The 13682-nt window shown below is 50.3% G+C and overlaps 1 protein-coding gene across 5 annotated transcripts in view; it reads right to left on the reverse strand.

Moving 5' to 3' along the window:
• CBFA2T2 (CBFA2/RUNX1 partner transcriptional co-repressor 2) overlaps window positions 1-13682 on the reverse strand; it is a 62879-nt gene that overhangs the window by 3471 nt on the left and 45726 nt on the right. For 2 of the 5 annotated variants that reach the window (XM_077187502.1, XM_077187507.1), the window contains exons 3-10: window positions 11100-11341; window positions 9455-9544; window positions 8570-8751; window positions 7698-7951; window positions 6979-7064; window positions 4648-4843; window positions 2286-2357; window positions 1354-1544 (exon numbers count right to left, since the gene is read on the reverse strand). In XM_077187502.1, the coding sequence (XP_077043617.1) occupies window positions 1354-1544; window positions 2286-2357; window positions 4648-4843; window positions 6979-7064; window positions 7698-7951; window positions 8570-8751; window positions 9455-9544; window positions 11100-11341 (1313 nt within the window). The remainder of the gene's footprint in view (window positions 1-1353; window positions 1545-2285; window positions 2358-4647; window positions 4844-6978; window positions 7065-7697; window positions 7952-8569; window positions 8752-9454; window positions 9545-11099; window positions 11342-13682) is intronic. The other 3 variants (XM_077187506.1, XM_077187503.1, XM_077187504.1) reach the window with 3 other exon arrangements.

Genomic DNA, 13682 nt, shown 5'->3' on the forward strand with positions numbered 1-13682 from the left:
GACCAAAAAGCCCCTACCAAAGGATGTGGTAGTTCTTTGAAAACTGGGTCACTGCTTCGCAGCTGTTTACACTTCAAGTGTTTTTCAACTGTGTTGCAAAGGTTACAAGATGTGCCAGAAACAGGACAGCTTTTACACAAGGGCTCCAGGGCTTGCACAGGGGTGCTCAGCAGCTCCCGAGGTCCCAGACTGCTCCTCAGCACAGCTGGACGAGGAGGACACTCCTCTGCTATTCCTCTATGGAGAAATCACTACTTGCCTCATTCCTTCCATGGCTTCCTGAGCAGTTCCACCCACTCCCATCATGCGACTGCTGTGTTCAACCCTCAGCAATTTCACTGGGAATTGCACTATGGACATAATTCTCTGGAATAACACCTAGAATTCCATGGTTCTGGCCACACTTCCCAAGCCCCAGCTGAGCTGAAACCCACCAGGAGGTTTGGACCTGCTGTCCCCACATCTCAGCAGACATGAACAGCACAGTCCCATCAGATTTCTGCTCAGCAGACACAAACCCTCTGCTCTTGTACATGTAGAGAAATTAAAATAGGGAGCAAAGCCCACATGGATGGGATGTGGTAGTGCAGGAATGAGCCATGTGATTCCCCTTGCCCAAAATCTCAAAAAGTTCTACCCAAGTGAACTTCCTGTTAAGCAACAGGGAGGATGATTGATGATTGAAGAGTAGAAAGAGATTCTCTGAGGAACCCATTCAGCACATGGCACTGGCTATGACAAACCAAGATCCATCCCTTCTTATCCAACATGCAGGTGTGGCACAGACCACCAGGAATGTGCAAGGGCTTTTCCTGCAGCCCAGCTTCTGCCCTGCCCTATTTTCAAGCCCACAAACAGCAATTTCTTTTTTGCAAAGATCAAGTAACTCCACCACAATTTCTGAGCTAAACTGCTGCATGCACCAGCATCCTTTTCTCTTTGCTTCTACACCTCTTTCAATCCCACAAAATCCCTGGTCATTACACTGAGTCCAGTTCAGGGTGCCCAGTGGCTGCACACACTCGTGTCCACAGACATTGTTCAGGCTGACTCCCTGCCAGCAAAACCTAAAAAGAATTTTTGATTATACTGGTGCATTGCTTTAGCTATTGATTGGAGAGAGACTTCTAAAAGGAAAAGGGGTTGAAGACTGGAGTTTGGAGCATTCTGGTCTAGTAGCAGGTGTCCCTGTTCATGGCAGGGGCTTGGAATGGGATGATCTTTGAGGTCTCTTCCAACCCAACCCATGGTGTGATCTATGACTCTGTGAAAAGGCAGGGGGGACCTGCAGGTTCGACCTGGAGACTCTGCAGCCTTGGCAAGCCCTGGCCAGGCTGTGCCCTCACCGCTCACCTCCGTGGACTCCTCCTGCTCGTTGATGACCAGGAAGGCATCCTCGGTGGCCTGGCGCTTGGCGTCGGCGATGGTCTGCTCCATGCGCGCCCGCTCCGACGCGATCATCTCAAAGGCCTTCTGCTCCGCCTCGGCCACCGCCTTCTGCACCTCCGACATGGCCTGCCGCTTCACCTCGTTCACAGCTTCTTCTGGAAGGAAAGAGCAGCCTCACACACCCACCCTGGCAGTGAGGAGAGCCTCCCAGAGAAACACAGCTCCAGCAGCATGTTCACAGCACAGCATCCAACGCACGGCGAGGCCAGGCTCAGCACCATGGGATACCCGTGGCATCACAGAGGAGCAGAGCCCTTTGGGAAAGGCAGGGTGGGGATGATGGCAGCCAGATGTGCACATCCTGCACATCCAGCAAACCCCCAGTTTTGTGCTTAGCTTGGGTGATCCAGCAGGATCCCAGCCGTGGTCACTGCGAACATTCACCGGGTTTTTTCCAAATCTGCCCCATGACAGCCATGGGATCCTTATGGCATCCCAGAGGAGCAGAGCCCTTTGGGAAAGGCAGGGTGGGGATGATGGCAGCCAGATGTGCATGTCCTGGGGCACTGCTGCAGCTGGGTTCCTGCTGTTTCTGCACAGCAAACCCCAGCTTTGTGTTTAGCTTGGGTAATCCAGCAGGATCCCAGCCATGGTCACTGCGAACATTCACCGGGTTTTTTCCAAATCTGCCCCATGACAGCCATGGGATCCCTATGGCATCCCAGAGGAGCAGAGCCCTTTGGGAAAGGCAGGGTGGGGATGATGGCAGCCAGATGTGCACATCCTGGGGCACTGCTGCAGCTGGGCTCCTGCTGTTTCTGCACAGCAAACCCCAGTTTTGTGTTTAGCCCAGGTGATCCAGCAGGATCCCAGCCGTGGTCACCGCGAACACTCACCGGCCTTTTTCCAAATCTCCTCCGTGACGTAGCCCGTCCCCGACCTGCTACTGAACTCCCTCAGGGAATCTGCTGGAGGAAGGGACACAGGGAAAGGTTGGCAAAGCCTCATCCCACTCAGGTGCAGCTGATGTGCCCAGTGGTAGCTCAGGACATCACAGGGCAGGGAAGGATTGACCAGCTAAAACTCCAACAGAGGATTCCTACGGGTAAAGCCAATCCTCAAACACTGACATGATAAATTACAACACTTAATTAGCACCTTGCATAATTTATGACACTGTATAACCTATCTCCTGGTACTCTAAAACAACAGGCAATGCTTATAAATGTATGTTATCCAACTTCTGCACTGTCCACAGGCTGTGAGCATCAGTCTGTACACCAGCAGTTCACATTAATCACAGCACTTCCCCATCCCAGGGCAATTCAAAGGCTTGAACTTATGGACAAACTGTCCTCCAAGACACCTGGAGATGCTGCTTGATGCTTAACTGAACCTTCTCACAAGAGCAATAGAGCTTGAAAATTATCCCTAGGTCCCACCAGGGGAGAAAGCAACAGCTTTCCAAATTTATATAAAAATTTTAATTATATCAACACGAGGCTGGAAGTGTATTAGTCATGATATACTTAAATATAGAAGGGCTAAAAGCTGGCTGTGCCCCCCAGGCTGTCACATACACCCACTGCTCCTCAGGCTTGGTGGCAACTGGAGCCAGGGACACTTGGATTTCTTGCAGGAGAATTTACTCTATATTTTGTATACAAACAAGTAGAATATACATCAAATTGATATTTATTTTTGCTAGAAGAAATCCATTTTTATTACTGAATAATGAGAGGTTTTTCCCCCCAGAACTTGAATTGCAGTGGGTTTGGTTGTATGGAAATCTGAATTACATTGTAATAAATCAGCATTTAAGACTTGTTTTTTTCTATAGGGTCAAACCCCTGCATACTGGATGGGGAAACCAGTCAGCTTCAATAAAGTTGACTCATGATACAGAAATAGAATTAGTAACACAGGTAGCTATTACACTTACAAAAGCCTTTGGTATTTTTAGAATAAATAGACCTCAACATTTAAAATCCTTCAGGCAAGAGGGACTGGAAGGGGGAGAATGGTGGAGACTAACACCTCCTCCCTGCCTTTTCACCCCCAGCTTTAGACCAACATTGGCCAGCAGTGACAAGGAAAGCATGAGCAAAGGTGCCTTTAGACACTGACAAAAAACTGCTTCCTGTGTCACCTCTCTTCAAATCCTTGAGAAAAATACTTAAGCATTGTGTGGATGTGACAGCCTGGGGTTTTTTTTTTTTTTTGTTTTGTTTTTTTTTTTTTTTTTTTTTTTGTGTTTTTTTTTGTTTTGTTGGTTTGGTTTTTTTTTTTTTTTTTCCAGAAGGCAAAATGACAAAAGCCCTGTTTATTTGAGCCTCTCTTCATTTATACCTTAGTTTGCTACAGGTGCACCTGATTGGTCATTTAATCAATATATTTCACATGATTGCCTAATTAACAAGACACCCATTTGTAAACAACCTTATGAGAAAAACAGCAAAACACATTGTTAAAAAACACCACCTGCAGACTGTTTTAGTTTTTGACTATCATTAGTTATCTCCAGCTCCCTAAAGCTTCCTAGGCCAATTCATGGGAAAACGTATCCAGCTTTTTCTCTCTCTGACCAGGCTGTTATAGTATTTGTTGGGAAGTGCCCCAACAAAGGCAGGAATGATGAATCTGACTCCATGTTCTCAGAAGGCTCATTTATTACTTTATGATACTATATTATATTAAAGAATACTATACTATACTAAAGATTACAGAAAGGATATTTACTAAATGCTAAAAAGATAATAATGAAAACTGGTGACTCTCTCCAGAGTCCTGACACAGCTGGGCCCTGATTGGCCAAAGAGTGAAAACAACTCCCAGCAGAATGCAATGGAACAATCACCTGTGGGTGAACAATCTCCAAACACATTCCCCATGTGAGCACAACACAGGAGAAGCAAATGAGATCAGAATTGTTTTCCTTTTCTCTGAGGCTTCTCAGCTTCCCAGGAGAAAAATCCTGGGCATGAAGGGATTTTTCCAGAGAATGTGAATGCCACACCCGTGGGCCATGGACTCTCCATCAAGGGAGAAGCTTCATCCTGCAGAGCTGTGTGTCATCAGAGGGACACATGGCTCGTGTGGCTCCAGGTGTCCCAGAGGCCACCCAGCTCATCCCAGAGACAGCCAAGTGTCACCCAGGCACTTTGAGCGAGGGCAAACACATCTGTGCCATCCACAGCAGTGCTCAACCAAACCCATCCCACGAGTGGCACACAGGACCAGCCCTCCCTGCCCGCTCACCGCTGCCCGCGGAGTCGGCGCTGGCGGGGCTGTGCTGGCGGCTGAGCAGCTCGGTGCCCGCCTTGCGCGGCTCGGCCGTCTCGGAGCAGCGTCTCTTCCAGTAGTTGAGCTCCTCCCTGTCGGCCTCCTGGCAGCGCCGCAGCACCGCCATGGAGCGCCGCGTCTTCTCCACCATCTCCATGATGCAGTTCAGGGCCTGCGGGGCGGGGAAAGGGTCTCAATGGTTATAGGAATGTGTCTCTTGTTAACAGAGTGACATAATGTTCCAGACTGCAATGAAAGATGTTTTCTATTATTACCATCTGTATGGCAGATTATCTTGTCAAGTGGGCAGTTTGCCTTATCTCTCTCTTTGAGTGACCACAATGACTCCTCCCTCAGGGGGACACCTGCTGATAACAGCCATTGAATGTCCCTGCATGGCTGATAAGAACTACAGCATCCCATTGGCAGATGGGAGCCCAGAGGGAGGAGCCAAGCATTCCTACCTGGATAGAATCTGGAGCTTCTGGAACACCAGCACAGCTTCTGCACTGGATTGCCCAGAGGAACAGCAGCTGCCTCTTGCCCTGGATCTTCAGAGGCAGAGACTGCACCTTTCTCCAGGATCCCTGCTCCAGCAGAACCAGCCCTGACACTGCAGGAGGGCTGAGCCACAATTCCAATGGTTCTGCTGCCAACAGCCTGACCCACAGGGTGTCAGGCTGGGTTCTGACTCTTGCAGTGTTGTTCCAGTGCACTGCATTGTTTATTTTATCCTTTTTTTTTTCCTTCCCTATTAAAGAACTGTTATTTCCTGCTCCCATATGTTGTGCCTGAGAGCCCCTTAATTTAAAATGTATAGCAATTCAGAGGGGTGGGGAGGGTTTACATTCTCCATTTCAGGGGAGGTTCCTGCCTTCCTTACCAGACTCCTGTCTTTCCAAACCAAGACACAAAACTATAATTTGTGCCCTTAAAATAAGGCCAGAAGTTTCTCTCCTCAATGAGCTGAAAAGGCATCTCATAAGATCTGGAGGATTTCACCTCAAACTTAAGGATAGCTAATTGGACAGGAGCCAAAACTCCCGCCTGAGCAATTACTAGATATAATACTAGAATATAGATAAATACTAGAAATAGAAGAGATAAAATAATAGTAGAAAAAGAAGAGAACAAAGAAACTAATGGCTTTTGTGGGGTGTTTTACCAGGGGCAGGAGGGCCTCCTGCACCTGGATCTGTTTTTCTCTGTAAAGAGTTTTGTTATTTTGTCTTTTATTAAAACCTTTTTGTTTCCAACACTGCCACAGAAGCCATCCTGCTGATTTTATGCCTTCTAAGGTAGCTGAGCTATCTTGGGTGTGAAATAGATCTCCAAGAGCTCATGAGACCTGGCTTGAAGAGAATCATATTTCAATCATCACAGGTTTCACTGTGGAGGGACCATACCAGGCAGATGAGACAAGAGCGGGTGGTTTCCCTGGATTTGGGATGGTGTCATGCCCAAGGATACAGCACTAGGTTGGGTCACCACAAGAGGCAGCTCAACACCTCCAGGACATGCTCCTAAAAGTGGAGAGGAAAACCCCACCACTTTCCTATGGGATTTGGTTATGATCCTGGTGTCAGTGCTGCAGAGTCACAGTCCAACTCCAAATATTCAGCTACAGGGCCTCTGCTCCACCCCAACACCATCCCCTCAAAAACCCATTAGCTTTAAACCGTGAGGTCTCTCTGCATTTATGATCAAAGCTGAATTTTAATCCCATCTCTGATAGAAACAGCAGTGAAGTGCCTGGAGGAGCTGCCTTGCTAAGAAGGAAAAAGCTCAGCATAAAATCTGCCAGAAGCACCAGGTCTTGCTGTTGGTGCTTTTTTTTGGTCCATAAAAGGCTGGCACCTCGGGGAAAAAAAGTCTTAAAATACAGTAATGATAGGTTTACTCATTTTGTAAGTAAGTCCATATCCTGACTGCACTTAGTGCATCTGTGCACTTGTGCTGGCCAGGGCTGGGGCAGAAAAGATCCCAGTGGGGATAAAGCTGGGGTTGGTTGCTCAGCCAGCCATGGCAGCACCTGGCCATGCTCTGTAGGAGAAGCTCCCCAGCTCTAGACACTTCAGCCACACCAATTTTAGTCTCCACTGACCACGGGCAGAGGAAACCTGCCAGGAAAGCGCTACAGCTCCTCTCAGCCCTCCCCACCATCCACCTGCTTGTGGTGGCTTGTTCCACCACCAGCCACCAGGAGAGCCTGGCTATGGTATCAACAAGGAAATCACCAACTGGAGCAGGTGGAACACTGGGTTGCTGCTTCCCACAGAGCTTCCCACAGCCCCTGCAGTTCCTTACGTGATCGAGATGCTTCCACTCATCTGCCCACTCCCTCTCTGTCAGGCGGTGATCCACCAGCTCGTCCTGGTAGCCTCCATTCAACCCTGCAACAAAACACAGCCACACAGGGATTGATTAGATGGGCCAGTGGGGAGAGAAGTGGCCCCAAAGCAAGAATAAAGAGCTCTATTTCCAGCTCCACAGAGCTGGGATTTTAAAACACATCTCCAGGTGGCAGCTCTACAGGGGTAATTCCATGCTGGTGCTTTTATATCCCTGTCTGCTACAATCCACTTGTGGCTCCAGCTCTGACCTGCTTGTGGAGCTGGTTCTCCTCTTATAAGCCCACAGCAGCTCAGAGCCTGTGATTCAGGCTGTTGTGCTGGAAACACATCATGCACCTCCCACACATCCCTTGGAGAAACAGGGCAGGGGGTCAATCTCTACTCTTCTGCTTTAGAGATCTTGGAAAAGTTAGTTTCTATTTCCCTGCCCTCTCTTCCTGCCTGCTGGGTTGGCTACACTCAACTCACACACTAAGTCCTTCCTCCAGCCTTCATACAGGGAAATACAAACACTCAATCTTCCTGTTTGTAACTTCCCATGGAGAGCTGTTTCCTCTGAACTCCCTGCAAAGACTCAGCTGTGAGGACATGCCCAGCATCAACCATCTTTGGCACGAGTGGCCAAGCAAAGACCAACACCAAAGCTCAACCAGGAACCCTCCAGGCTCTCACCAAGCCCGCCGTGCCTGTCCCGGATCTCTCTGTGCTCCAACATCTTGCTGGGGTCCCTGTAGAGGTGGGAGGTGGCAATATCTTCCAAGGTGTAGTGCTGGAGGGGTGGTGGGGTGGGGTGGAACTGCCCACTGGGGTTCATCAGGGGGATGGTGAGGGCAGGGCTGTGCCGGGGCGCGGGGCTGATGGTGCAAACCCTCTTGGCCGGAGGCTCTGTCGGCAGCGGCTCCCTCTCAAAGCTGCTGTCTTCCCTCCTGCAATCACACCAGCACAGACAGGCATTCCTTAGCATCCCATACATGTAACTCAGAAAGATGCAGATTTAGAATCAGCAGGGTTTGGGCAGCAAGGATTTTACCACGGGGTAAATGCAGAGAGCTCAAACAAATGCGCTCAATTTGTGAGGCGATGCACAAAGTGACCCCGTCAAAGAAAAGGGTTCAGGATGCCTGAGTGTTGTGATTCATCTCTCTGAGCATGACCAAATTAAAATTTCACAGTTTTTATAAATTTGAGGCATGCTCCACATAATTGCATAACAACTTTTATCTTGGAATAAAACGTGGTGAAAATGAAGCGCATCCTTCCCAGCCCTGCCAATGCCTCCGCTCCTTGCCTTGGGGGTGGGAAACTGCTCAGCTCTCTGGCTCAGGCTTTGCAGTGCTACCCAAAAGTCCCTCTGGGACACACCCTGCCTGAAAGAGGAACCCAACCTGAATTCATAGTGCAGTAGGAGCAGTCATTGAAGTCTTAGAACAGCCAGAATTTGTTGTTGAGAGTGATAAGATCCTGATCCTTAAAGCTTTGTCAGCAGCAAAGATAAAACAGAAGTCACTACTTCAACAACTGAGCAGAGGGACAAAAGCTGTCACCTGTCTGGACTGTGCCTCTTGCCATTGCCATTGACCTCGATGAGCAGCTCAGAGGAGTCAGCAGGAGATGTGGTGTTGGTGTTGAGCAGGATGTGCTCGTGCTGGGCCAGGTACTGGGAGGGCGTTTGCTTGGCAGCGCGGGCACAGTGCAGCAGCTCCCGCTGCAGCAGAGGGAGGTTGGCCTGGAAAACAAGCACAGAGCTGGGTTACAGCAGCTGTTCCAAAAGGTTTGGCTTTCATTAATAGCTCAGAGCAGTAACACCTGTGACCCATGACCCCCACTCAGGATCCCCCAGCTCCTGGTGTCTGCACTGGCAGATTTAGCTGCATTTTCCCAGGAGCCTGATGTTGGTAACCCAAAATCCAAGTGTTACAGGAAGCACTGTGTGCTTCCAGCATCTGGTTACCCAGAGGTGTTGTGGAATCCCCGTCCCTAGAATGCTCAAGGCAAGGTTGGACAGGGCTTGGTGCAACCAGGTCTAGTGGAAGGTGTCCCTGCCCATGGCAGAGGGCTGGAATGAGATGAGCTTTAAGGTCCCTTCCAACCCAAACCACCCTGTGATTCTGTGATTTAACCATCCCAGACAGACTCCGTGTGCCAGCACTTCAAACATTCTAGATCTGAACATTTGCAAATAAGATTATAGGCTCAGAAGCTGCCACATGGAGCTTGGTTTGCCTCCTTTATCTCCAGCACACAAGCAGACATATGTGGCTCACAGCACAACGTCAGCCAGTCCCACACGGCCAGCTCTGTGCAGTCTGTCTTGGGCTCCAGCAGAATGCTGTGGTGCTTGCAAGGAGAGCTTTCCCAGCAATGTCACAGTGCCAAGAGGCACAGGCAGGCACACAGAGTGGCAGCAAGCCCCAGCAGCTCCCTGTCACCTTCAGGAAGGGGATCACAAATGGCCGCAGGGGGAAGTTGGTCGCCTCTTGCAGCTTGCAGTGAAATTCCTCGATTGTCACCGTTGAGTTCTGAGAAAAGAAATTAAGAAATGAAATGGCAATTATTTCTTATTTTTAGACATGTGGGAAATGGCTCCAAATGAACAGAACTGGGAGGGAGACAGCATCTGCTGCTCCAGGGCTGACAGTGTTTGCATTGGATCCTGCTGGATGCAGCCAGCAAGGCTCAGGCCAGCAGAGCAGGAATGCTGCACTAGGAGAGGGGTGGGAACTGCCTGGCTCAGCACTCCCCCAGCTCCAGAGTGGGAGGCAGAGGCTGACTCCAGGGCAGCAGGACCCAGCTGGCATCTACTGCATGCTGGGGCAGGCTGTGGGGAGTCAGACTTTGATCCCAGCTGCTCAGAACTGCACACCTTCCTCCCCTTCAGTTCTCCTCATCTAACCTATCCATGGAGTCTCAGCAGCCCTCTGTTTACTGTGGTGCCCTCCTGGTCCAGCCCTGCCTCCCCTGGGGCTGCTCAGGATGGGGAATGCCTGGGACAGCAGCATTTGATAATCTACATGTACAAAATGCACCCCTGCAGCAACAAGCACAATCTGGGGTGAGAACAAGAGCCAAAGGGACCTGGACAGCTTCTCCTTCCTTCCCCAAAAGGGTAGGCTAAGGCACTACCCTACATCCATGGAATGAAATAGGCTATATAAATGCAGCAGCAGCATTTTACATCCAGTGCTTAAGCTCTGGGAGTGACCCAGAGGACGTGGACAGACTCAGGTTTGCCTTGGAAGCAGAAATGCTCCATGCTGCTGCAGTCTAGCTCCCTTCAGTGCCTGCTGAGCCTCAAAAGAACACGTGCCAAAAAGCAGAGATCAGTGCAGGAGCTCCAGGGGACCACAGCTGCCCAGGGCTCCAGAGCCTCAGTCCAAGGTCACAGAATGGGTTGGGTTGGAAGCATCCTCAAAGGCCATCTCATTCCACCCCTGCCATGGCAGGGACACCTTCCACTGTCCCAGGCTGCTCCCAGCCCTGTCCAGCCTGGCCTTGGGCACTGCCAGGGATCCAGGGGCAGCCCCAGCTGCTCTGGGCACCCTGTGCCAGGGCCTGCCCACCCTCACAGGGAAGAATTTCTTCCTAATATGCAATCCAAACCTCCTCTTTTTCAGTTTAAAGCCATTCCCCCTTGTCCTGTCACTCCATGCCTTTGTGCATATGGAGTATCATGTCTAATGCACTGGACAGCATTTCTCCCAGTTATTCTGTATAAATGCAAACTCTGGATACAATTCTGCAGCAAGACCTGTTCATTTGGGTTTGAAGGGTGTTCTCATGGCAGGGGTTAGGAATGAGGTGATCTTTAAGGTCCCAAATCAAACCATTCTGTGATTCCATGATTTACAGAAAGGCTTTGTCCAATTCCTTCCAGCTTTCCTTAAGTTTAGCTGCACACAATCTCGTGCCTAAGCCACTGGACCAACAGCTTTTTGAAACACAGCAAAGAAAAATTAAATCATTCATTTTCTCAGGAAGCACAAACATAAGAGTCTGGCTTAGCAAAGATGCAAACAAACACTGTGTGCCAGGACCTGGGAAAAGCCAGGCAGCCTGGGATGGTTCAGGACTTACCACGAGTGCCAGGACGAGGGTGCGGACCTTCTCCCCGATCTCTGGTGAGATGTCATTCCCAAACTGCTGCAGGGTGGTGAGGAAACGCTTCAGCTTGCTCAGCTGCCGGGCTCCACACGTGGCTGGGAGCTGCTGGTTGGTCAGTGAGGAGGAGGAGGATGAGGAAGGGCCGTTGCTGAACCTCTGGGGTGGGGATGGGGCCCCGTTCAGGGTCGGGGGGGAATGGTTGATTCCGTTGGGCACTGCAAAGGGCAGACAGAAGCCATGCTGAGCACCAGGTGGGCACATCCCTGGGCCCTGGTGCTGAAGTGGATCCATCCTCCAGCCAGGAGGCTGCTGCTGCTGCTGAAGGCAGCTCAGGTGGCTCCACCTCACCCAAGGAGGGCTGGCAGAGCCTACCCTGTGCCTGCCATCCCTCCCTGGGGATTTACAGGGAGTTTCACAAACACAGTTGTTTTTATCCAACCTGGTCCCATCTGCAATTTTGCCTCCTGTAAGTGGTGAGCATGTTGAAACAGACTGAAGGGCTGGAAGTTTGGGAACTCAGCAAGGGATTAGGATAAATTGTTGACATCCCCACGCTGTGGTTGTGCAATGTCGAGCCCTGTCTGATGAGCAGCTGTGCACTGGGGCCCCAGCTTGGTATAAACCCAGAATTTCAGAGTGAAAAGCACATCATTGGAAAGAGAGTCATAGCTGATCCACAGGGCTTATCCTTAAAAACCCAGCCCTGAATCCCTTATGATTTAAGTCCTGACAAGGGGGCCACGAGGTATAAAAAACATTTCAAGTGATGGTGTTCAGAGAAGCCCTGAAACCACCTGGCAGAGCTGCCCTTTGCCTGTGGGAAGAGCAGAAACTTGCTAGAAAAGATGCCAAAATTTCTGCTGCAGCTTCATGAGGATCATACCAAATCCTGATGAACCCAGTGTGGGGTTTTTCACAGAAGACAGGAGGTACTTGAACAGTTAAACCACTCTGGGGCATGCCAGGGTCGGAGGCTGGAAAGGCTCCACACACCTGGACCTTCGTGGTGAGCACAGGAGGGAAACTTAACCAGAGTCAGTTAAGATGCAAGGAAAGATAAGGCTACAGAGACCAACAAAGGTGGTTCCTGCCAACCAAGGGGTGACAGCCCTCACAGACAGATGATGAGATGAAGGTGAAGGCCAGCACTGAGAGGATGGAGGTACAAAGGCAATGTGAGCTCATGGCTTTTGTTATGGAGCAAAGCAACCTGAAAAACTCCTGTTTTTCACACCCACTCCCAAAGCAGCAAAGCAACAGGGACGTCAGGATGTACCCACAGGTACAGCTCCACAGAGTACACCAGAGCTGTGTGAAAGGCAAGGCCCTTCTGGTAATTACTCATAAAGGCCTTTATTTCATATAAAAGGGCTACAGATAGGGTGAAGCTGCCAAGAGAAGCTCCTCTCAAACAGCAAAGGCTGTGCAGCTCCGTGCTCTCCGGCGGCCACAACCGAGGCGCTTTCCCCCTTCTCTATTTCACTTCCTCTTATTCTTTCAGATGAAAGCCTGGGGAGAGCAACGGGCTCTATTTATACCTCAGGAGAAAGAGGGACTGTGTGACACCCCTGGGGCTGTGGGGGACCCTGGGGAGAGGCTGCCAAGGAGGGAGCAGGGGATGCTGGTGGATGGGGGATGCCGTTAGACACGGCCCCGTAACCGCGCTCTGCCTTTCTGGGCTCAGCCCTCCTGACCCTCTGCCAACGGCACCACCACAGGGCAGCTGGCACTCATCTGATCCTGCACATCACCAGGACCTGCTCCACCACACAGCACACAGCAGGGCTGGCACCTCGACTGCCAGGTGAGAGCAGAGCGCTGCAGCAAGCGAGGCAGAGCACCATGACCTGCGGGATTGCTGGTTTGGGGACAGCAGGGTGATAAAATTCCTGGGAACAAAGTCATCATCCAAGGCTACTCTTAAATTCTGCCTTAGGTCCTCCACAGTCAAAGGTTTTGCTGTTTATCCAACCCTGTGTTAATGATCCAACCCTGTGTTAATGATCCCTTTGTTCCAACTGCTCCACCTCACCTGCCCAAGCCAGGGCAGGTCACTCCCCCACTGAGTGACCAAGACCCTCTGGTGCAACTGAGAAATGAAAAAGCAAGAATGAACTTCACCATAGGTCACATCTCTCACGTGTCTTGGAAAGAGGCAATTAAGTCATCTGCAATCAGCAGATTCAGGCTTCTTGGCCCTTAACAGCGTGCCAAGCATCCTCATTGGAAAAATTAATTTCTGTCACTTTGCTAATGGTCTTTTTCTGCCTGAGCAAAAGGAGAGCCATTAAAAACGCCTGAGCACATAAAGATGGGGACAATGTGTCTGGCGGGATAACCCAGTGATTAGTGCTGCTGCCAGCACATCACAGTGTGTCCTCCAGGAGGCTGGGCTGGAAATCTCCAAATCCCAGTGCCAGCATGGAACTCTGAGATAGCCCAGACACTGTCATGGACAGCACAGCAACACAGAACCAGCTAGGGAACACTCTGTGCAAGGAAAAGGGGTGAGGAGAGCATGGAAAATATGTACATGCCATGTGTGGGGGTCAGATA

This window comes from Agelaius phoeniceus, chromosome 17, assembly GCF_051311805.1.
Source record: "Agelaius phoeniceus isolate bAgePho1 chromosome 17, bAgePho1.hap1, whole genome shotgun sequence".
NCBI classification, from domain to species: Eukaryota; Metazoa; Chordata; class Aves; order Passeriformes; family Icteridae; genus Agelaius; species Agelaius phoeniceus.